The following is a 24,641-nucleotide window of genomic DNA, read 5'->3' on the forward strand; positions in this document are numbered from 1 at the left end:
AAAACCCCTTCTCTACACAGCGGCTAGAATGCTCAAGAACATCCATCATATTCCTGCTCAAAGTCATTCAAGGAAGAAATGCAATCAAAACCATTCCACGGCTTCAACAGGTTCTTGAAGCACCGGCGCAGAACTCAGGCTGCTCTCTAAGGCTCCCAGGCCCAGTGTGACCTGGGCTTGACCATCCTCACACCCCCTCCACACCAGACACAGTGGCCTCTGCAACAGGCCTGCCTTGTCAACTGCAGACTACGTGAGACACGCACATGGTATCTGACACACATAACCAGCATGCAGAATCCTGAGGAACGGCATCCCCGGGACACGAAACCTGACACTGCTAACCATGGCGCCGTGCTGTCCTCTTCCTAGAGGTAGCCACTGTCCTAGTGTTTGGAGTCATTAATTAGCCACAGTTCTTGATAAGTTCTTGGCTTCTCTGTGGCATCCTAAATGGGAGTGTAGTTGTGCTTGTGGTGGCCTCGTATCGAGGGAAGTGTACTGTATGTACGTGGTCTTACATCTTATTTCACTCAACACTGACAGTTCTCCGTGAGGCCACAGTCTGTCTGTCTTCAGTGCATTCTGAAAACACAGACAGATGCTGCTGCCGGCCTCTGCTTGCCCCTGGGAACAGGCAGGACTCCCTCTAGTTACACACACGAGTGTGCAGCGGGGTTGCACACTGCATGGGAGGCACAACTTCAATTTTGCTAGACTCTGCCAAATTCTTTTCCAAAGTAATTTAACCAGTTATGCTCCCAGGAGTAGTGGGAAAGAACTCCCGCCACTCCATGCCTTCCTCCAGCAGGAGAGAGGGAAGGCTCGCTGGCTGCAAACTCATGAAGCAGTAGCACCTCTCCTAGTGTTGCTGTGGGGCTCCTTGGTCAAGCCGAAGACCTCTTTGTAGTTTATTGGTCAAAAGCTTGCTGTGGGATCCTAATGGTTTGCTTTTTTTTGAGAAAGCGTCTCTCTGTTGCTTAGGCTGAAATGCAGTGGCATAACCATAGCTCACTGCAGCCTCCAACTCCTGGGCTCAAGGGATCCTCCTGCCTCAACTTCCTGAGCAGCTGGGACTACAGTGATATGCCACCATGCCTGGCTAATTTTTCATTGTTTTTTGCAGAGCTGGGGTCTATGCTGCCCAGGTCTCAAACTCCTGGCTTCAAGCAATCCTCTCACCTTGGCCTCCTAAAGCACTGGGATTACAGGCATAAGCCACTACGCCCAGTCCTCCACGGCTTTATGATATTAATCCTTCCTATCTTTGGATAATGAATCTCTGTGATTTAGATCATCTTCTTTTTTTTTTTTTTTTTTTTTTTGAGACGGAGTTTCTCTCTTGTTATTCAATGGCGTGATCTCAGCTCACCGCAACCTCCGCCTCCTGGGTTCAAGCAATTCTCCTGCCTCAGCTCCCGAGTAGCTGAGATTACAGGCATGCGCCACCACGCCCGGCTACTTTTGTATTATTAATAGAGACGGGTTTCTCCATGTTGGTCAAGCCGGTCTCACTTCTGACCTCAGGTGATCCACCTGTCTCAGCCTCCCAAAGTGCGATTTAGATCTTCTTTAATGTTTTTTCCAGTAAAGTTTCATAGTCTTTTGTATACAAGTCTTACGCAACTTTTGTCAGATTTATCCATGAATACTGGAGAGATTTTGGTGCTATTATGAATATGTTCTTTTTTTTTGAGACGGAGTTTCGCTCTTGTTACTCAATGGCGTGATCTCAGCTCACCGCAACCTCCGCCTCCTGTGTTCAAGCAATTCTCCTGCCTCAGCCTCCTGAGTAGCTGGGATTACAGGCATGTGCCACCGTGCCCAGCTAATTTTTTGTATTTTTAGTAGAGACGAGGTTTCACCATGTTGACCAGGATGGTCTTGATCTCTTGACTCGTGATCCACCCACCTCAACCTCCCAAAGTGCTGGGATTACAGGCTTGAGCCACTGCGCCCGGCCATGAATATGTTCTTTTTATCTGAGCTACATTTCTAATTATTTGTGGTTTAGAGAAAAGTAACTTTTTTTTTTAGACAGGGTCTTGCTCTGTTGCCCAAGCTGAGTGCAGTGGTACCATCTTGGCTCACTGCAGCCTTGATCTCCTGGCCTCAAGGGATCCTTCCACCTCAGCCTCCCGAGTAGCTGGGACCACAGGTGCACGTCACCACACCTGGCTAATTATTTTATTTTTTGTAGAGACAATGTCTCACTATGTTGCTCAGGCTGGTCTCAAACTCCTGGGCTCAAGTGATCCTTCCACCTCAGCCTCACAAAATGCTGAAATTACAGGCGTGAGCCACCGTGCTCTGTTTAAAAACAAAAAAGCAAAAGCAAGTAACTCCTGTGCTGACCCTACACACCCCCCGCTGTTAAGTTCTTTTCTGTTTCCAATGTAGACAATTACATCACCTGCAAAACTGAGTTTCATTTCCTCTTTTCTATTCCTTTAGCCTAAGAATTACAATTTAAGGTTGAATATAAAATCCTTTTTTTTGGGATCTACTGATCTACAATATACTGAGCCATGACCATATGGCTCTTCTTTAATATATTAATGTAGCAACTAGTAATATTTATTAGTGGGCTTTCTAGCTGGGTACGAGGGCTCACACCTACGATCCCGGCACCTGGGGAGGCTGTGGCGGCCAGATCACTTGAGGCCGGGAATTCAGGACCAGCTTGGGCAACATGGTGAAACCCCATTTCTACAAAAAAAAAAAATAATAATAATACCCAGGCATGGTGGCATGTGCCTGTAGTCCCAGCTACTTGGAGGGCTGAGGTGGGAGGACTGCTTGAGCCTGGGGAGGTCAAGGCTACAGGGAACAGTGATTGTGTCATTGTACGGATCCTGTCTCAAATAAATAAGTCAGCGGATTTTTTCTTTTTTTGAGACAAAGTCTTGCTCCTATTACCCAGGCTGGAGTGCAACGGTGAGATCTCAGTTCACTGCAACCTGTGCCTCCCAGGTTCAAGCAGTTCTCCTGACTTAGCATCCTGAGTAGCTGTGATTACAAGTATGCGCTACCACGACCAGCTAATTTTGTCTTTTTAGTATAGATGGGGTTTCTCCATGTTTGTTAGGCAGGTCTCGAACTCCCAACCTCAGGTGATCCACCTGCCTTGGCCTCCCAAAGCGCTGGGGTTACAGGCACGAGACACTGCACGTGACCAATGAAGTGGATTTTCTAATATGAAAGACTCTTTGAACTCCCGGCATAAAACAATTTGGTCGTGGTAAACTGCTTTTTAAAATACGCTGCCGAATTTGGTAATTTCTTTTTTTTTTTAATTACACTGATATAGTATGAAAATATTTTCTTTAGAATTTGTACATGACAAACCTGTGATTTTTCCTTTTTTCTGGTATTGTTTTGGGCAGATTTTAGTATCACAATTTTACTTGTCTCATAAAACAAAGTAGGCAGTATTCACTTGTGTGTGTGCTGTCCCACTCACTTCCATTCACTGGCAGAATTTGTTCAAGCCTGAATAATCTATTTGTTGAAAGCTTGAAAGTCTGGTAGAATTCTCGGTAAAACTGTTAAAATGTAGTTTTCTTACTGGGAAGACATATAGCTATTGTTTTCATTTCTTCAGTAGTTACTGGACCATTCAGGCTTTCTATTTTTACCTTGAGTTGATTTTGCATTTCATCTGAGGTTTAAAATCAATTGTAATGAAGTTGTTCCCGTGGTCTCTTATTTTAATCTCTGCAGTATCTGTAGTTATTTCCTCCTTTTCACTTATATATTTACAAAACTAAAAAAAAACCCCACCAATCTTTTTTTTCTTTTTTGGAGACAGGGCTCTTGTCCCCCTGGCTGGTGTGCAGTTGCACAATGTCGGCTCACTGGAACCTCCACCTCCTGGGCTGAAGTCATCCTCCCACCTCAGCCACCTGAGTAGCTGGGACTACAGGCGCATACCACCACATCTGGCTAACACACACAGACACACACACTTGTTTATTTGTTTTGAGACGAAGCCTCACTCTGTCGCCAGGCCAATCTCGGCTCACTGCAACCTCTGCCTCCTAGGTTCAAGCAATTCTCCTGCCTCAACCTCATGAGTAGCTGGGACTATAGGTGCATGCCACCATGCCCAGCTAATTTTTGTATTTTTAGTAGAGACAGGGTTTCACTATGTTGGCCAGGATGATCTTGATCTGTTGACCTCGTAATCTGTCTGCCTCAGCCTCCCAAAGCGCTGGGATTACAGGTATGAGCCACTGGATCTAGCCTTTCTTTGTATTTTTGTAGAGACACGGTTTCACCATGTTGCCCACACTGGGCTTGAACTGAGCTCAAGTGACCTGCCTGTCTTGGCTTCCCAAAGTGCTGGGATTACAGGATGAGCCACAGCACCCGGCCACAACCATTTTGTTTAATTAGAGACATGTTCAAACACACACAAAAATGGACAGTATAGTATAATGAACATAAGCATCACCTGACTTTGATAATTACCAACGCCCAAATTCTTCTTCCATCTAATTATGCTGTTTTTTGTGTCTTTTTTTCCCCTACGTTTCTTAACCAGTCTCCTAAAGATTTGCTGTTTTCAATCAATCAAATTTTAGCCTGATTGATCTTCTATACTATACCTTTCTTTTCTATTTCATGATCTCTCGTCTCCTTTATACATTCGTTGGGTTTATTCTGTTGTTCTTAATTTCTCAACTGAAGTTTTTAACTCATTATGTTTCGGGATTTTTAAAAACTAATTTTGACAATTACAGCTTTATATAAACAGCTCTAAAAAGTTAACATTTTCCCGGCATCCCACAGGTTTTCATATGCAGTGTTTCAATTATCTTTTAGTTCTGTGCATTTAAAAATGTTGACTGGCTGGGTGCCGTCGCTCATACCTGTAATTCAAGCACTTTGGGAGGCGAGGCAGGTGGATCACCTGAGGTCAGGAGTTCACGACCAGCCCGGCCAACATGGTGAAACCTTATCTGTACTAACAACACAAAATTAGCCAGTTATGGTGGCGGGAACCTGTAATCCCAGCCTGAAAGGCTGAAGTAGAAGAATCACTTGAACCCAAGAGGCGGAGGCTGCAGTGAGCTGAGATTGCACCACTGCACTCCAGTCTGGGCAATAGAGTGAGATTCCATCTCAAAAAAAAAAAAAAATTTTTTTTTTTTACTGTGGTTTCTTGACTTATGAGTTACTTAAACTTCAATACTTTTAGATTTCCAAATATTTTGTGATTTAAAAATTGATTTATAGTAAATCTCTAATTAAACTATATTATGGCTAAAGAACACAATCGATATGTATCTATTCTTTGGGGAAAAAAGTGTTTGGTCTTGGTCTTTCGTCCAGGCTAGACTGCAGAGGTTTAATGATAGCTCACTGCCACCTCAAACCCCTGGGCTCAAGTGACCCTCTGGCCTCAGCCTCCTGAGTAGCTCGGACTACAGGTGCATGCCCGACTCACTTTTTTCTTTTTTGAGACGGAGTTTATCCTGTCGCCCAGGCTGAAGTACAGTGGTGCTATCTTGGCTCACTGCAACGTCTGCCTCTTGGGATCAAGTGAGTCCTCTGCCACAAACTCCAGAGTAGCTGGGACTATAGGTATACACCACCATGCCTGAATAACTTTTGTGTTTTTAGTAGAGACGGGGTTTCACCATGTTGGCCAGGCTAGTCTCAAATTCCTGACCTCAAGTGATCCACCCGCCTTGGCCTCCCAAAGTGCTGAGATTATAGGTGTGAGCCACCATGCGTGGCCTCCAGTTTAGTTCTGTTGAATTTTTACAATATAAATGAATGCTTAACTTTAGCAAAAACTGTTCTCCACCTAATATGTACATATATAAATGATATTAAAAGTAGATAGAATTTCCAGAAACATATAGAATTCTAATGATTTAGATATAAATTAATGGATTTTTGTATTGCACATTGCTATTCTGTATTATTTGAAACAAAGAGGGTAAAGTGTTTGTTTCCAGACAAAAATACGAAACTTTAAAATAAAATAAAATTTTGTTGGCCGGGTGCAGTGGCTCATACGTGTTATCACAGTACTTTGGGAGGCTGAGGTGGGTGGATCACTTAAGGTCAGGAGTTTAAGCCCTGCCTGGCCAACATGGTAAAACCCCATTTCCATTAAAAATACAAAAGTTAGCCAGGCGTGGTGGAGGGCACCTATAATCCTAGTTACTTGGCAGGCTGAGGCGGGAGAGTAACTTGAACCTAGGAGGTGGAGGTTACAGTGAGTCAAGATCATACCATTGCACTCCAGCCTGTGCGACAGACTCTGTCTCAAAAAATAAAAAAGTAAATAAACAGGCCTGGCGCAGTAGCTCGCACCTGTAATCCCAGCACTTTGGGAGGCTGAGGTGGGCAGATCACCTGACATCAGGAGTTTGAGACCAGTCTGGGCAACATAGTGAAACCACATCTCTACTAAAATACAAAAATTAGCCAGGCGTGTGAGGCAGGACAACTGCTTGAACCTGGGAGGCAGAGGTTTCAGTGAGCCGAGATCGTGCCACTGCACTCCAGCGTGGGCAATAAAGCGAGATTCCCTCTCAAAAGAAAAAAATATAACAGATCAAATGTTGTTGCCATTAATAATTCACACAGTAGATAAAACATTATAGAACATAGGACTGTTAAAAGTTTGCCCATCGAGAAACAGCACGTATCTGAAATGTTACTTTTCTCCTTAAAAGCATGACACTCCAGTGTGTTCAACCATCAGTACATGTGAGGGTCACCTTGAAGGCTTTCAAGAACACAGAGGCTGTTTCCCAGAATCTGATCCAGCAGGTCTAGGAAGGGGCCTGCCTGTATCCCCAGGAGACACTGCTGGCCCAGGACACCTTGAAAGCCACCGCCTCAGAAGTGAAACAGCCACTTGGTGGGGAGGGGCGGGGGGAAGTCACTGTCATCAACAATTTTTTGAGCACGTGAGGGAGAGGAAAAGTGACTGTGTGAGTGCTGGGACTGTGGGAGAGCGTGTGGCTGGCTGTCCTGCTACGAGGCTCTTCCCTAGCCAGCCTGTCTGGCTTGCTAGAGCTAACTTCCTCCAAGACAACTACGAGTGCCATGTAAAGACAAAAAACCAAACAGGTATGGCAAGCACACAACCACCACGGTTTCAGCCTCCTCATTTACCTTTTGAAATATTCCACTTCCCTCTCTGTCTCATCCATATCCACACTGTCTAGGTCAATATCTTTAGGTAGAAAGACATCATCTGTAAAATAAAAGAGAAGAAGCAAGTCAAATTACAGCAGCAGGCTATCTTATCAGAACAGAAGAAATCATTTGGCTTCACTCAATTTAAACAACTTCAAAAACTGTAAACATTTTCTTTGAAACGAGATCTTACAGAAGGCCAAAGGAGGACAGATCTCTCTGGTGTGCTTATGAACACCCAGGTCTGACCTGGAAACCACGGAACTCATGTGTCTGCTAAGCAAAGCAACCGTGGCTTCAGGTCCCATTAGAAGACACGCTTGCTAGAACCTGGACTCCCCATGTGCCTGGTCATCACATGACAGGTGACCCGTCAGAGCCCTTTAGCAAGAAGATTCCCAGAAATCTGAACTGCATGCAAGCCCAGGGACTGCCCTGAGTCTCTGCTGGAGGCAGGCAGAGCATGGGTGCCAGCAGAAGCTGCCCAAAGGGCAGGCCCAGGGGAAGGAAAGTGTTGTCCCTCAAATGTGCCCTTGGCTGGAAGAGGACCCAGACACCAACCCTATAGGAAGGTGATTCTCCCAGGCATCCATCTCACCCATATGACATCCCGAGATTTCATCAAAAACTTTCCTTTTTGTTTGAAATGAAGTCTCTCTCCGTCACCCAGGCATGATCTCGGCTCACTAAAACCTCCGTCTTCCAGGCTCAAGCAATCCTACTGCTTCAGCTTCCCAAGTAGCTGGGATCCCAGGTGTGTACCACCATGCCTGAGTAATTTTTATATTTTTGGTAGAGACGAGGTTTCACCATGTTGCTCAGGCTGGTCTTGAACTCCTGGGTTCAAACAATCCACCCACTTTGGCCTCCCAAAGTGCTGGGATTACAAGCATGAGTCACTGTGCCTGGTCAAATATTTTTGAGTTGTTCCAAACAAAAAGCAAGGCTACATTTCATGCTGCAGTTACACAACCGTCATTGAAACTAGGCAGGACAGCAGGGAAATCAGATTCCGGATTACTCAATTTCCTAGATTCTCAGGCAAGTTTGAGAATTTCCACCCCGCTCTTCTGCTCTGTTCCCTCATCTAATTCAATCCTGAGTACCTTCCTGGGGCCTTATGTGAGTCTTCAGTATCAAAGGGGCTCCATCAGCACACATCTGAGCTGGGGGAGGGGTCGGGGAAGTCGTGCACACAGCATCCAGCCCCATCAACGTGAACAAAGAGGATGGGAACCAGTGGCAGTTCTTTGTTAAAGGCGGGTCTCCATTTCCCCACAGAACCTCGACATGGGACAGTTTTTCAGAATCTTTAATAAACACCCCATTTCTTTCTATCACTGGAGAATTTCCATAGTACCGTAAGGCACGTTTTACTTGCGTAACAGCAGCTAATATTTTTGACTGTTCACACGGCACCAGGCAAAGTGCCTTCATATCTATTTATTTGCAGAAATGTAACCTGGTCTCTAAGGACCTGCTCTCTGACAGCCTTGGCTATTGTGGATCCCAACTGTACCCCTGAGGGCACACAGCTGGATGGGGGCCACAATCACTGGTGCCACTGGTGACTGGCTGGAGTTCAAGACCAGCCTGACCAATATGGTGAAACCCCTTCTCTATTAAAAATACAAAAATTAGCCAGGCATCGTGGTGGGCACCTGCAGTCCCAGCTACTTGGGAGGCTGAGACAGGAGAATTGCTTGAACCTGGAAGGTGGAGGTAGCAGCGAGCCGAGATTGTGCCACCGCACTCCAGCCTGGGCGACAGATTGAGACTCTGTCTCAAAAAAAAGAAAAAAAAAGAAAAAGAATAAATTATCTATCAGAGGAAAATTCCACATGCTAAACTCTTTAATCAATAAAAATGGGAGAAAAAAATGAACTAAACTTCTAAATTAAAAAGTTAGGAAAAAACCCAACAAAAGAAAGCACACAGAAAGAAAATAAAGATAAAAGCAGAAATTAACAAGGTAGGCTGGGGACGGTGGTTCACACCTGTAATCCTAGCACTCTGGGAGGCCTAGGCAGGCAGATGGCTTGAGTCCAGGAGTTTGAGATCAGCCTGGACAATCTGGTGAAATGCAGTTTCTACAAAAAATTAGCTGAGTGTGGTGGCGCGCACCTGTGGTCCCAGTTACTTGGGAAGGTGAGGTGGCAGGATCACCTGAGCTCAGGGGAGGTTGAAGCTACAGTGAGCTGTGACTGTGCCACTGCACTCCAGCCCGGGCAATGTGAGTAAGACCCTGTCTTAAATAAAAAATAAAAAGAAAGAAAGGAGGTAAAGAAAAACAGCAAACCTAAATAATAAATCAAGATGATTTTTAAAAACTAACAAAATACACAAACCACTAACTTAAGCAAAATGTACAAAATAAGAAATGACAGGCAAAAATAATCATTGCAAAGAAATTTAAAAATATGATGAGCCTACCTTACAGGCATCTATGCAGATACATTTGAAAATCTAGTTGAAAAGAATAATTTACTATGGAAAGATGGTTTACCAAAATTAACCTCACTAGAGACAGACCAATTTCCAGAGAGGAGAGAAGACTGCTAGCAACCACCTACCACAGAAACCACACCAGGTCTAAGGGCTGGCACAGGGATTTCTATTCCAAAACCAAAGAATACAACATACCACAATCAAGTGGGCTTTATTCCAGGAATTCAAGTTCAGTTCAATACTTAAAAACCAAACAATGTAACATACCATATTAATAGGTCTAAGGAAAAACATCACGATCATCTCTGCAGACGCCAGGAAACCTCTGGCAAAGTGCAACACCCATTCCTAATGAAACACACTCAAGATATGAGCAATCGCTGGATTTTAACATTCATTTTCTTTTTTTTGGAGACGGTGTCTTGCTCTGTCACCTTGCTCTGTCACCCAGGCTGGAGTGCAGTGGCCCGATCTCGGCTCACTGGAACCTCTGCCTCCTGAGTTCAAGTGACTCTCCTGCCTCAGCCTCCCGAGTAGCTGGGACGACAGGCGCCCACCACCTCACCAGGTTAATTTTTTAAATTTTGTAGTAGAGACAGGGTTTCACGGTGCTGCCCAGGCTGGTCTCGAACTCCCGAGCTCAAGCAATCTGCCTGCCTCGGCCTCACAAAGTGCTAGGATTACAGGCATGAGCCACCTCGCCTGGCCTAAATTTTTTTAATGTGGCTAATTTTAAATAATTATAATATAAACCTTAGCCCTAAAGCCAACATCTTACTTAATGTGGAAACGCCAGGGATATTTCTGTTAAGATCAGAAAGGACGAAGTTAAACAAAACAAAACAATTAGAGGCATAAGAATTGAAAACGTTTTCTCTATTTGCACACATACATACGTAACAGAATGCCTGGGAACCTAGAGAATCAACAGCAAGACTCAGAACAGTAAAACAATTCCCTAAAGTAGAAGATACAAAATTAACATACAGGCCGGATGTGGTGGCTCACACCTGTAATTCCAGCACTTTAGGAGGCCAAATCACTTGAGGGCAGGAGTTCAAGACCAGCTTAGCCAACATAGTGAAACTCCATCTCTACCAAAAATACAAGAACTAGCCAGGAATGCTGGTGTGCATCTGTAGTCTCAGCTACTCGGGAGGCTGAGGCAGGAGAATTACTTGGACCCAGTAGGCGGAGGCTGCAGTGAGCCAAGATCGTGCCACTGCACTCCAGCCTAGGCAACAAGAGTGAAACTCCATCTCAATCAATCAATCAATAAGAGAGAGCTGGGCGCAGTGGCTCATGCCTGCAATCCTTTGGGAGGCCGAGACCGGTGGATCACCCGAGGTCAGGAGTTTAAGACCAGCTTGGCCAACACAAGTGAAATTCTGTCTCTACTAAATACAAACAATTAGCTGGGAGTGGTGGCACATGCCTGTAATCCCAGCTACTTGGGTGGCTGAGATAGGAGAATCGCTTGAACCTGGGAGGTGGAGGCTGCAGTTAGCCAAGATTATGCCACTATACTCCAGCCTGGGCAAAAAGAGCAAAACTCCATCTGAGAATAAATTAATAAAGTTAACAAACATAAATCAATAGTTTTCATATACAAATAAATAACCAGTTAGGGCAGTTCTGTCCAACAGAAATACAATCTGAGGCTGGGCACAGTGGCTCATGCCTGCAATCCCAGCATTTGGGGAGGCTAAGGTGGGAGGATCACTTTAAGTCAGGAGTTTGCGACCAGCCTGGCCAACATGGCAAAACCCAGTCTCTACTAAAAATACAAAAATTACTGGAGTGTGCTGGCGCACGGCTTGTAATTTCCGCTACTCAAGACAGTGAGGCATGAGAATTGCTTAAATCTAGGAGGTGGAACTGAATCCAGGAGGTGGAAGCTGCAGTGAGGTGGAGGTTGCAGTGAGCTGAGATCACACCACTGCATTCCCACCTGGGTGATGGAGACTCTGACTCTCAAAAAAAAAAAAACAAAAAATACAATCTGAGTCTGAGCCACACACATAATTTAAGATTTTTGTAGTAATAGATTTATTTAATATATAAAAAATATTATGATTTAAACATGTAACCAATATTAAAAATTATACTGAGATATTTTGCATTCTTTAATTCATACTAGGTTTTCAAAATCCAGTGTGTATTGGACAGCTCAGAAGTAGAAAATGTGATGGTGAGAAAACCCCATTTAAATTAAAAAGAAAGATGATTAAATGCTGAGAAATATACTTAGTAAGAAATGTGAAGAATATATAAGAGAAAATTTTAAATATTCCTGAAAGACCCAAAGGTAAACTTAACAAATGGAAAAACATCCCTTGTTCTTGGAAAGGATGATCAATATCACAGAGACATCAACTCTCCCTAAATGAGTGTATACATGTAATGCAGTCCCAATAAAGACAGCAACAAGCTTTTCTTTTTGGTGGGGGAAATGGAACCTCGCTCTGTCGTCCAGACTGGAGTGCAGTGGAGCAACCTCAGCTCACTGCAACCTCTGGCTCCCGGCTTCCAGAAATTCTCCCACCTCAGCCTCCCGAGTAGCTGGCACCACAGGCGCCTGCCACCTGGCCTGGCTAACTTTTGTACCTTTAGTAGAGATTGCGTTTCACCATGATGGCCAGTCTGATCTCCTGACCTCAGGTGATCCACCCTCCCCAGCCTCCCAAAGTGGTGGTATTACAGGCGTGAGTCACCGTGCTGGGCCCCAACAAGCTATTTAAATGGAGCCAGGCGCATGATGCTAAAGTTCTTATGGAAATATAAACATGGAAAGTGTGGGAAACACTGAAGTGGAAAAGCTGTGAGGAGAGAATAGCCTGTAAGATATTATTAAAAGATTAACAGAAATTCCAGAAACACACCCAAGTGCATATGGAAATTTATTGTAGGACAAAGGTGGCATCTTGAATCACGGCAATGAGATAATTTTTTTTTCTTTTGTAGAAACTGGGTCTCATTCAGTGCAACAGCACAATTAAAGCTCACTGCAATCTCAAACTCTTGGGTTCTAGTGATCCGCCTGCCTCAGTCTTCCAAGTGGCTGAGAATACTGGTGTGTGCCACCGCGCCCTGCTATTTTTTTTTAATTTCTATAGTGATGAGGTCTCACTCTGTCCTTCAGGCTCATCTCAAACTCCTGGGCTCAAATGATCTTCCTGCTTTGGCCCCTCAAAGTGCTGGGATCACAGCGATGAGCCGCCACCTTCACACCTGGTCCAGAATGAATTTTTTTTGTTGTTTTTTGGAGATGGAGCCTTGTTCTGTCACCCAGGCTGCAGTGCAGTGGCATGATCTCGGCTCACTGCAACCTCTGCCTCCCAGGTTGAAGGAATTCCCTGCCTCAGCCTACCCAGTAGTTGGGATTACAGGCGACTGCCACTATACCTGGCTAATTTTTGTATTTTTAGTAGAGACAGGGTTTCACCATTTTGGGCAGGCTGGTCTTCAACTCCTGACCTCGTGATCCACCTGCTTTGGCCTCCCAAGGTGCTGGGATTACGGGAGTGTGCAACCGTGCCTGGCCCCAGGATGAACTTTCTGATAACTGGTGCTAAGGCCGGGTGTGGTGGCTCACACCTGTAATCCTAGCACTTTGGGAGGCAGAGGCAGGAGTACTGCTTTAGCTCGGGAGTTAAAGAGTCAGCTAAGGCAATGTAGTAAGACAGTTTCTACTAAAAGAAAAAAAAAAAAAAAAATTAGCTGGCATAGTGGCACATGCCTGCCATCCCAGCGACTCAGGAGGCTGAGGCGGGAGAATTGCTTGAGCCCAGAAGTTTAGAGGCTGCAGTGAGCTATGTTTGCACCACCACATTCTAGCCTGGGAGACAGAGCAAGACCCTATCACAGAATAATAATGACAGTAATAATGTGCTGGGACAGCTTATTAACCATTTGGAAAAAGATAAAATTGGATCCATTTTTCACATCACACAGAAGAACAAATTCTAAACATATCAGGGATGTAAATGAAAAACAAAGAAACCACACAAATACTAGATGTGTTCCTCTTTCACCACAGCGTTAGGGTAAAGCTTCCTAACAATTATTCACAATGCAGAGGCAATACAAAATCAACAAGGTGACCATAAAACAAACGACACTTCCACCTGACTGAAGAGCATACACAAAGTCACAAGACGACCTATGAACTGGGAGAGTGTCTGCGGCACATGGCATGGTTAAAAGGCAAATGTTCCTACCACATAAAACATTCTTAAAACACAGAAGGGAAGAGACCAAACCCTAGTACAAAATGAGAAATAGGTATGAACAGAAAATTCATATACACACAAAGAAATAGCCCTTAACACTACACTGAGCTCACCGTAATCGGGGAAATGCAAATGAGAACCACACCGAGGACTTATTGCAGCTAATGGAATGGTGCAAGTTAAAAGGCCCGACATCACTCTGCAAGCAAGGCTGTGGTCGAACAGGTGCTCTGGGTGGGCTGACTGGAGGGTCTGGAGGAGAACCCGGAGGCAGCTAGCAAAACTATGAGAGCACTTTCCTTTATAAAAACTTTTTAAAATTAATTATTATTATTTTTGAGATAGGGTCTTGCTCTGTTGCCCAGACTGGAACGCAATGGCATAATCTTGACTCACTGCAACCTCCACCTCCTGGGCTCAGGTGATCCTCCTGCCTTGGTGTCTCGGGTACCTGAGACTATAGGTGAGTGCCACCATGCCTGACTAATTTTAGTATTTTCAGTGAGAGACAGAGTTCCACATGTTGACCAGGCTGGACTCGAACTTCTGACCTCAAGTGATCTGCCTGCTTGAGCCTCTCAAGTGCTTGGATTATGAGTGTGAGCCACTGTGTTCAGTCTTCATTTTTCTTTTTTTAAGAGACAGGGTCTGACTCTGTCGCCCAGGCTGCAGTGCAGTGGTGCGATCAAGACTCACTGCAGCTTCAATCTTCTGGGCTCGAGCGATTCTCCTGCCTCAGCCTCCCGAGTAGCTGGGACTACAGGCAAGCACCACTGCGCCCAGCTGGTTTTTTTTTTTTTTTAAGTAGAGACAGGGTCTTGCTATATTGCCCAGGCTGATCTTAAATTCCTGGCCTTAGGTAATCCTCCTGCCTCGGATTTCCAAAGTACTGGGATTACAGGCATGAGCCACCACATTCGGAACACACTTAACTTTTGACCCAGCCCTCTCCCTTCTATGAAGGTGCTCCACAAAATCACCTCCAAACAATATGGAAATACCTACGCACACAAGTACTCACTGTAGTACTGGGTATAATGATTAAAACGAAGCACTGAGGCCAGGTGCGGGGGCTCACACCTGTAATCCCAGCACTTTGGGAGGCCACAGTAGGCAGATCACTTGAGGTCAGGAGTTCAAGACCAGTCTGGCCAACACGGTGAAACCTCGTCTCTACTAAAAATACAAAACTTAGCTGGGTATGGTGGCATGTGCCTGTAATTTCAGCTACTTGGGAGGCTGAGGTGAGAGAATTGCTTGAACCTGGCTGGGGGCAGAGACTGCAGGGAACTGAGATTGTGCCATTGAACCAGCCTGGGTGACAGAGTGAGACTTCAACTCAAAACGAAAACAGAAACAAAAAAAACCAAAACACTGGAAACAACCTAAACACTCGAACACAGAAGAGTGACTGAAGAAATCACAGGACTTCTACGATCACTATGGAGTGCTGTGTAGCTGTAGAAAGAATGAGGAGAATCTCTACAAACTGATGTGCAGTGATTCCCAGAATAGATTAAGTGGAAAAAACCCCAAAGGTCAATATTAAATCTGTAATATACTACCTTTTGTTTAAAAAATAAAAGCAAATAAGAAACTGATTAGTTACCTACAGGGAGTGGTTGGTAATAGAGTTTTAAAAAGAGGGACTGGGTAGGGGAGAAAACAAAATGGAATACAAATGGAAAACCCAATCAGATGTGTTTTAAATGAGTAACGAATGTGTACTAAAGGTGAAAAGAACTAATTTAAGTCTTTGTAAATTCAGTATTATTATCACACTCTGAGGCTGAAGACAAAAAATAATGCCCAGAGTTTTCCATCAAGGTTAAGGGCAGGCACTTCTGAAACCTCTCCCTGTGTTCTAGGACTCAGCAAGTCAGTAATGGCACCATGGATGATGGGGTCCAGGTGCTTACTACTGTCTAGGGGTTACAAATGTGGACGGGGGAAGGGAGAATGCTCACTGTGGCACAGGAGTGGGGCTGGGATATCCATGGGAACTCATGGCTTGTACACAGAAATTAGATAGACACTGATGTGTGTGGGTGGCAGGAGCTGGTGTGCATACGCTCACACCCCCACTCCCCTTGCTCTGATGACTGAGAGGGTCTAGAAGCAATGCCATATGGCAGTGATCAGGTCTGGGTTTCTAAACACTACTGTTCAAGAGAAAGAAGAGGGCTCCTTGGAGAAATGACGGGCTCAGGGCTGGGACAGAGAAGGCACAAGATGAGCCTGGGGCATCTAACCAGGACAGAAAGTATAGAGCGCTTAAAGGCTGGAAGGGCCCCATCAAATGGCCTAAGGAAAAAGCCATTCCGAGGGGGCTCCCGCTGACTGGATCCAGACAGTCACAACATAAATATCACTCATAAAAAGCCATTCCGAGGGGGCTCCCGCTGACTGGATCCAGACAGTCACAACATAAATATAACTCATAAAAAGCCATTCCGAGGGGGCTCCCGCTGACTGGATCCAGACAGTCACAACATAAATATCACTCATAAAAAGCCATTCCGAGGGGGCTCCCGCTGACTGGATCCAGACAGTCACAACATAAATATCACTCATAAAAAGCCATTCCGAGGGGGCTCCCGCTGACTGGATCCAGACAGTCACAACATAAATATCACTCATAAAAAGCCACTCCGAGGGGGCTCCCGCTGACTGGATCCAGACAGTCACAACATAAATATCACTCATAAAAGATTCTAATACGTAACATCATGTGAAACACATGTGAATCCACCTAAATGAATGAAAAAAACACATGGGGTTGGAGAGCTCTTTCTATAGTTGATTGGCAAGTAACAAATATAGAAGGAATAATATTAGAAAAATCACCACTGGGCCTGGCATGATGGCTCATGCCTGCAATGTCAGCACTTTGGAAGGCTGAGGTGGGTAGATCACCTGAGGTCAAGATCAGCCTGACCAACATGGAGAAACCCCACCATCATGCCATTGCTGTCCAGCCTAGGTAACGAGCAAAATTCTGTCTTAAAAAAAAAAAAAAAAAAAAATCACCATTTAAAAACACAGTAATAATCCTGTCAGGCAAGAATCATTAATGGATTCTACAACTAGTCAGTCAATGTTCAATAAAAAACAGGATCCTCATCTCCCCATAAGACACTTACTAATTAGCAAACGAGAAATATTAATTTGCCTGTGGCAAAAATGGGCAGACCAGCTCAACGCAGGATCAGAGTTCCCAGCCCCAGTGATGCGAGAGACAGTCATCCACCTCCTGGTAGGATACACACCCAGGGACTGGTCATATCAATGGCGCTGTTGCCAAAACAATCTGAATTTGATTAGGAAGACATGGGGCATACACCCTGACAAAAGGGTACACTAAGAAATAAATGCACTGCACTCTTCAAAAGAGTCAAGGTCATGAAAACCAGAGAAACTGATCCAAAGGAAAAGAAATTAAAGGGACATGGGATCCTGGATTGGGTCTGACGTCAGGAGAAACATCAATGACAACTTTTTTTTTGGTATAAAGGATGTTAAAGGGACAACTAGAGGAACACGAGTAAGGCATGTAATTAAAGAACAGTGCCAGGGCCGGGCACGGTGACTCACACCTGTAATCCCAGCACTTTGGGAGGCCGAGGCAGATGGATCACGAGGTCAAGAGATCGAGATCATCCTGGTCAACATGGTGAAACCCCGTGTCTACTAAAAATACAAAAAATTAGCCGGGCGTGGTGGCGCGTGCCTGTAATCCCAGCTACTCGGGAGGCTGAGGCAGGAGAATTGCCTGAACCCAGGGGGCGGAGGTTGCGGTGAGCCGAGATCGTGCCATTGCACTCCAGCCCGGGTAACAAGAGCAAAACTCCATCTCAAAAAAAAAAAAAATAATAATAATAATAATAATAATAAATAAAGAACAGCGCTGGATCACTGTCAACTTCTTCACTTTGATCACTCTACTGTGGTTTTATTTTTTATTTTATTTTGTTGAGACGGAGTCTCACTCTGTCACCCGGGCTAGAGTGCCGTGGTGCCATCTTGGTTCACTGCAACCTCTGCCTCCTGGGTTTAAGCAATTCTCTGCCTCAGCCTCCTAAGTAGCTTGGATTACAGGCTCGTGCCACCACGCCCGGCTAATTTTTTGTATTTTTAGTAGAGATGGGATTTCACCATGCCACCCAGGCTGGTCTTGAACTCCTGACCTCGTGATCCACTCAGCTCAGCCTCTCAGAGTGCTGGGATTACAGGTGTGGGCCACCGCGCCCGGCTGGCCTGTACTGTGGTTTTTTTCTAAGTGTCCTTATCTTGAGGAAACATACACACAAGTATTTAAGGTTAAAGGGGTATCATGTCCTGTCCAGAAACATGACAGAGAGAGGGAGAGAGAATGATGAGCAAACATGGGAAATACTGATGCTGGGAAACAGGAGTGTGTAGAAATCCTCTACGCTCTTCTCTACAGGCCAGGAGGCCGGGCGGTGAGAGCACGCCAAACCTGCTGTTTTCCCTACTAGCACATCACACATGAAAACCAGGCACCGCTCAGAAATATCTTCCTGCTACTCTATTTACCAATTGAATTGTTGACTCTGTCTCCTTTCTTCTTCTTATTTTTCTTGTTCTTGCCCTTTGGCTGAGGGGAATCTGCCAGCACCAGCTTGTTGTTCTGCTGATGCTCACTGGGAGAGGTGGGCTCCAGAGGGGTTGGGTTTGACTTCTCTTCCTTGATGTGGTTCAGCTGCTTTTTGTTATTGTTATTACTGTTGACTTTTCTCTCCTCTCTTTTCTGCTCTGTGATGGATATGAGGTCGATCACCTTAGCCTTTGACTCAATCTGGGCCCGGGGCTTGGGCTGCCCCTCTGTGGCCTTGGGGGGCTCTGGGGGCCTCCTCGCTGGCTCGCTGCTGGCCTTGCTGGTCTGCCTCAGTTTCTGCTTACTATTTCCCTCCTTATGGTGCTGCATGATGTCGAAGAGAAAAGAGAGTGGCTCATGCTGCTTCCCATTCACCTCCTTGGGGAGGAGAAATTTGGAGTCTCTGGTGTCAACAGGGTCTGCAGAATCCCCGTCAGCCCCCAGCCCTGGCCTGGGCTCTGAGTGGTTCATGTGCCTGGATGGGGAGTGAGAAGAGGTTTCTGGTTCTTCACTTTGCTCTAGCGAGCCATTGTGGATGTTTTCAGAGTTAGCGACAGACTCTGCCGCTGCCTGGAAATTTCTAGCGAGCATGTCCAACTTGGGGCAGTCTTTACTTGGCCTCTCCTTCTTCTTCTTTTTTACAGCTCTTAGCTTCTGAAGCTCCTGAAGCCGCTGAAATTCCTCCTTGAAACGTTCCTCCTCTTCCTCCTCCTCCTCCTCCTCCCGCCGCCTCTGCTCCTCCTGGAGGTGCAGGTGCTCCCGGGCCCTGGCCTCTGCTTCCAGACGAGCTTTCTCCTCCAGCTGCCAATGTGAAAAGAGAAGGCAATTTAAGACGACAGTGAGTGCTAAAAATTACGAATACAGAAAACTATGATAGTTTTAAGACCGAATCACATATGGAATGTAAACTCTGAAGACGCTGTAATAAAGCTTAACACACACCCCCCTCCAATTATCTTACTCTACAGGATTGTTAAATTTCATCTATTTACTAATGTATATGCTTATTTGGCGGGGGGTGGGGGGGAGGGAGTAGTTAACAAAAAATTCCCGATACCCTTTGACCGGGTGCTAAACAGGAACCAAGGGCAAAGCACACATCCAGGGAGCCAACTGTCCTCACAGGCGTGGCAGGGCATCTTGCTGCCTGGCCGGGCGGATGACGTAACCAACACCACAGACTGCCTGGGCCGGTGCAGTACTGAGGCCGCACACGTGCCGCCAGAACTCGGGGCAGGCCCACCTTTCCAGGTGAAGGCTAATGCATTCACCTGAACAGGGCGTGTAAGAAATGTGCAGCAGGCCAGGTGAAGCAGCTCACTCCTGTGATTGTGAGTTTGAGAGCAGTCTGGGCAACGTGGCAAAACCCCGTCTCTACAAAGAATACCAAAATCAGCTGGATGTGGTGGTGTGCGCCTGTGGTCCCAGCTATGTGGGAAGCTGAGGTGAGAGAATCACTTGAAGCCATGAGGTCGAGGCTGCAATGAGCAGTGGTGGCACCACAGAAAGAAATATGTAGTTGCCGGGCACGGTGGCTCAGGCCTGTAATCCCAGCACTTTGGGAGGCTGAGGCGGGTGGATCACAAGGTCAAGAGATTGAGACCATCCTGGTCAACACGGTGAAACCCTGTTTCTACTAAAAATACAAAAAAAAAAAAAAAAAAAAAAAAAAAGAAATGTGTAGTAAAAAACTAGAAATTCCTTCTTCCCAACCTAGCAGATAAACAAAAGTGCCATGTATTTTCACTAGTGTGACAGAGCAACTTGACAGAATTAATTTCAGCCCAAGTGAAGGCTGCATTTGAGTGATGCATCTCCAGGAGCACAGATGGAAACTGCTCCTTGTGTTCAGAAGGCAGATGAGAGCCAACAGTGCAGGGAGCATGGCTCTGCCCACCACCAACCTTTACAAGTGCTGAGGCTTATGAGAAACTCTGGCAAAGCCTTTCTCCTGGAGAAATAGAAAAGTACTCCCCAAGTATCTATTATTTTTCACAATACTTTTAACAGGCAAATTGACTTGTCTTTTGAAAAACTTTAAAATTACGATAAAAAATTAGTGATATGTTATAAAAATTTTCATTTGACAATTCAAGTAAAAATGATATAACTTCTCCATGTGTATGTCGAGAGCAGCACCCGGCAGGCAGCTCTTGGAATGGCCCTGCAGTCCAGCGTCTGGAGTGAGCTGTGGAGCCACACTGCAACAGAGGGGGGGGGCCGACTCCATCAGGACACTCGCTGGTGCACTCCTGCCAGCTGGCATCCTCTTAGAGGTGATCTAAAAATCCGTCCCGGGCGCCTAGTCAAGACATGGACCCATAACAAGTATGTAAGGACACCTCCTTTGGGGCAGGTGCCCTGGTTTCCAGCAGGGCGGCTGCCCTAGCATAAGCCTCTGGATTGGACCTGCTGCAGGACCAAGTCCATAGATGAACTACTGCCGTCACTTCAACAACCAGCTAGCCAGTGAGCCTCAGCACACGTATGTGAGCTGCTCTGTAGAAAGCACCAGGAAAAGGTCCCTCAAGGTGGGGCTGGGTGCTGAGCATGGCCTATGACATCAGTTTCTAAGGTTCAGCTGGGCCTGAAGTCTGGATCCAGACCACCTGCAAGGTCAGAGGGCAAGAGCCTGGGGTGAAGAGTACCCTGAAAACTCAAGAAGGGGTCCCAGGGGCCTCCAGTGAATCCCAATGGGAAGTCTCGGGGCTTTGCAGCACCGTGGGGCCCCGTGACGCTGGACACTCCTGAATGAAGAACACACTATGTTCTCCCTGTTCCAGGAGGCTCTGGTCTTCTGGGGCACAGAACAAGGCTTCTCCCACAAAGCCTCCCAATCAGGCCCAGTAGTCAAGTCTAGCAGAGCCCTTGAAGGTAGAATAGTTAAAATAGCTAAGACAGAAGCAACAACACAGGGCACTGGGCCCATGCTCCGGGTCCACTGTGGGATCGTCTCCTCTTTACCTCTTTGCCTCACCACGGCTGCAGACAGAAACCTGGTCTCTTCCCAAGGCATGTGTCCTACTGCCAGAACCCCAAGAACCTACAGGTTCCCTCTGCATGCAGCCCGCATCTGCTCACTGAAGTCTGCCTCTTGGAGCCTGACATTTTTAGGGAGCTGAAACCAGAAGGCTCTTTGGAACTGCTCCAGCGTAGCGGCATTTAGAAAATCCTCCAAGAGAAGAAAGTTGTTTTTATTTTTTTTGAGACAGAGTTTCACTCTGTCACCCAGGCTGGAGTGCAGTGGCATGATCTTAACCTCTGAGGTTCAAGTGATCCTCCCACCATAGCCTCCTGAGTAGCTGGAACTACAGGCGTGCGTACACCACCATGCCTGACTCCTTTTTTTCTATTTGACATTTGCTTTTTGTGACACACCACGCCCTCTGGCAAGGAGTGTGCAGCTCAAGCCTTCCCACAAATGCTTATTCTCCTCCCTTCTAATCGATGACATGTGCTGGTCTTCATTTGGAACAGCAAGTGGGACAAGAGGAGCAAGGGGGACATGCTCAGACCTGAGTCCAGAAGACTTCCCTGTGCCAAGTGCTCTGCCCTAGTCTCGCATCAGACATTTCTTCTCCCACAGGCCCCAAAAGCCCACCTGGGCCCTTCTGCTATCTCTACAGTTGAGGGCTCCTTTCTTGGAAAAGAAGGCTCTCCAACAGATAAAGCTGGAGTGTCTACTCCTGCCCTCACGATGGATGGCCAGCACAAGAACAAATCCATTCTACAAAAGGGGATGTAATTTCCTGAAAATTACAAACAGTGAAATTTTTTACCAGTCTCCAGTTCAGGCCACCAGAGACAGGCTGGCTCTCAGAGCAATGCTGTGGGCAAGGCAATACATGCCAGAGCCCCAAACTCCTGTAGCTCAGCCCTGCCTGGAGACTGCTGTGGCATGGCGCCCTGAGACGCCCTCAGACCTGGCACCCCCAGGCACCAAGACCCGTCACTTGCCTTCCTCTGCTTATGCCTTGCCCGCTTGGCCGCACGCGTGCTGCTCACTGGTTTGGTCTCGGAGCTGTTTATGAACTGCAACAAATCCTCCACCCTGCGATGGTCAACGACGCTTTCCCTTTCCGAGATCTGATCCAGTTTCTTAGGCTGCTCTTCCTTCCTCTTGGTCAGCCGTAAGCGAAGCTTTTCCCTCATTTCTGCATAATTTCTACTTGTTGGTGCAGCTGGAGGCTGAGAAAAACAACAAAGTCACACTTAAGCTTTAGCAATTTTGAACGTACCTCCAAAAATAAACTGTTACATTACTGAAGTAGTATATATCTGTCGTGAAAAATAAGAAACTAAAACCACCAGCAGAAAGAGAAAAACTTATCAGCAAGTCACCCAAAAGTGGCATTTTGATACCTACCCTCAAATTTTACACATTCATGAAAACCCTGGTAAGCCATGGACAACTATGCACATAAATGGATTTTTTTAACTACAAAGGAAACAATTATAAATCCGGATTACTACTTTATTTATTTATTTCACAGGGTCTTGCTCTGTCACCCAGGCTGGAGTGCAGTGGCATGATCACAGCTCACTGCGGCCTGGACCTCCTAGTGTGATCACAGCACACTGTAGCCTTGACTTCCTGGGTTCAAGCAGTCCTCCTACCTCAGGCTCCTGAGAAGAGGGACAACAGGCGTGTGCTGTCATACCCAGGTAGTTCTTGTATTTTTTGTAGAGACAGGGTCTCACAACGCTGCCCAAGCTGTCTTTCTTCAATTCCTGGGCCCCAGAGATCCTCCTGCCTTGGCCTCCCAAAGTGCTGGTATCACAGGCATGAGTCACTGTGCCTGGCTCTACTTGTTATTTAATACGATGTATCTTTTCATGTCAATAAATGTGTCTTTAGTATCTTTCCATCCATCTGTAGGTTTCCTTTTTGTCAAAACCAAAAAAAAAAACTGCCCTGAATCCTACTGCCAAATTTCTTACTATAACAACATGTCCACATTTTAGGAACTGCAAACAGACCTAAACAGAAAAAGAACAACTCTAAGCCTCTGCTATTCCTACCACCCATCCCTCTTTAACGGCGGGTGATAATTGGTTGTATACATTAAATCACAGCTCTGGAAATATGCAGAAGTATGTGTGTGTACCAAGACTCTCTATATTCAAACAAGAGAAATCCAACTGCACACACCCAGCACTGCGGTCGCTGGCTACGACGCTCCACCATACGGGTACACCATGATTAACAACCTCCTGCCATTTACCAACTACCTTAAAAACCACAAACAAAACATAAAATGAAGAATGAAATCATTATGGCTCAATCTTTGGGGAAATATTTTTGTTTCTTTAGGATAGGAATATCCTAGAAGTGGAAAACCCTGAATTCAACCTAGTACAGAATTTCTGCCAAGGAGCCCGTGTCGCCCACTTCCCACATCACAATGCGCTGACCTCATGCACTCACCCCGCCGTGCCCAAAGAATTCGCAGTAGCAGCAGTCGCAGTACTTGCCCTCCTTCTGGTTGGTGGAGGTGGAGGTGCTGGAGCTGTGCTCAGAGCAGCTGTCCTCATCCGCACTCTCGTCCCCATCGTCCTGCTGCGGGTCGTAGACACCATTCTCGCAGCGGTGCCCTTCGCAGTCAGGATCGCTGCAAACCACACACAAGCTCATCAGCAAGCGGCCGGCCCCGGAGGCAACAACTCGCACTGCTGCTCACCACCCCCCACAGACAAGAGGCAGCGCGGAAGCTGCACGGCCCAGGGCTCCTGGGGAGTCAGCCACAGGCAGTAAGGGCACTGACCGGGGGCTCACATGGGAGGCACGGCAAGTGCGTGTGCATGCAGGCGGTCCCTCGCGGTGCTCACAGAGCACCACTGAACAGGAGCAGAGTCTCTCCAATGACTCCTTCAGAGACTGTTCCCACAACCACAGCTTCTGTACTACGGAGAAGGGGCATAGCTTCAAACAGGTGAGTTCAAAGGTCACAGAAATTGTCTTCAAAAGAAATCGTGGCTGGGTGCAGTGGCTCACGCCTGTAATCCCAGCACCGTGAAAGGCCGAGGTGGGCAGATCCCCTGAGGTCAGGAGACCAGCCTGGCCAACATGGTGAAACCCTGCCTCTACTAAAAACATAAAAATTAGCCAGGCGTGGTGGCGTGTGCCTGTAGTCCCAGCTACTTGGGAGTCTGAGGCAGAAGAATTGCTTGAACCCAGC

General features: G+C 46.2%; 1 protein-coding gene across 16 annotated transcripts in view; it reads right to left on the reverse strand.

Annotated features, from left to right (window-relative positions):
• FAM193A (family with sequence similarity 193 member A) overlaps positions 1-24,641 on the reverse strand; it is a 191,682-nt gene that overhangs the window by 17,034 nt on the left and 150,007 nt on the right. For 15 of the 16 annotated variants that reach the window (XR_008480333.2, XR_008480332.2, XR_008480331.2 and 12 more), the window contains 4 exons: positions 23,891-24,074; positions 22,420-22,650; positions 18,402-19,263; positions 7,141-7,222 (listed from right to left, as the gene is read on the reverse strand). Coding sequence is in view for 13 of the 16 variants with exons in the window: in XM_035294601.3 (XP_035150492.1) it covers positions 7,141-7,222; positions 18,402-19,263; positions 22,420-22,650; positions 23,891-24,074 (1,359 nt within the window). In the remaining 3 variants the exon portion in view is untranslated. Of the gene's footprint in view, positions 1-7,140; positions 7,223-11,829; positions 12,844-18,401; positions 19,264-22,419; positions 22,651-23,890; positions 24,075-24,641 lie in introns of those variants that run through there. The other variant, XM_078367699.1, reaches the window with a different exon arrangement.

The sequence above is a fragment of the Callithrix jacchus genome, chromosome 3, assembly GCF_049354715.1.
Source record: "Callithrix jacchus isolate 240 chromosome 3, calJac240_pri, whole genome shotgun sequence".
In the NCBI taxonomy this organism is placed as follows: Eukaryota; Metazoa; Chordata; class Mammalia; order Primates; family Cebidae; genus Callithrix; species Callithrix jacchus.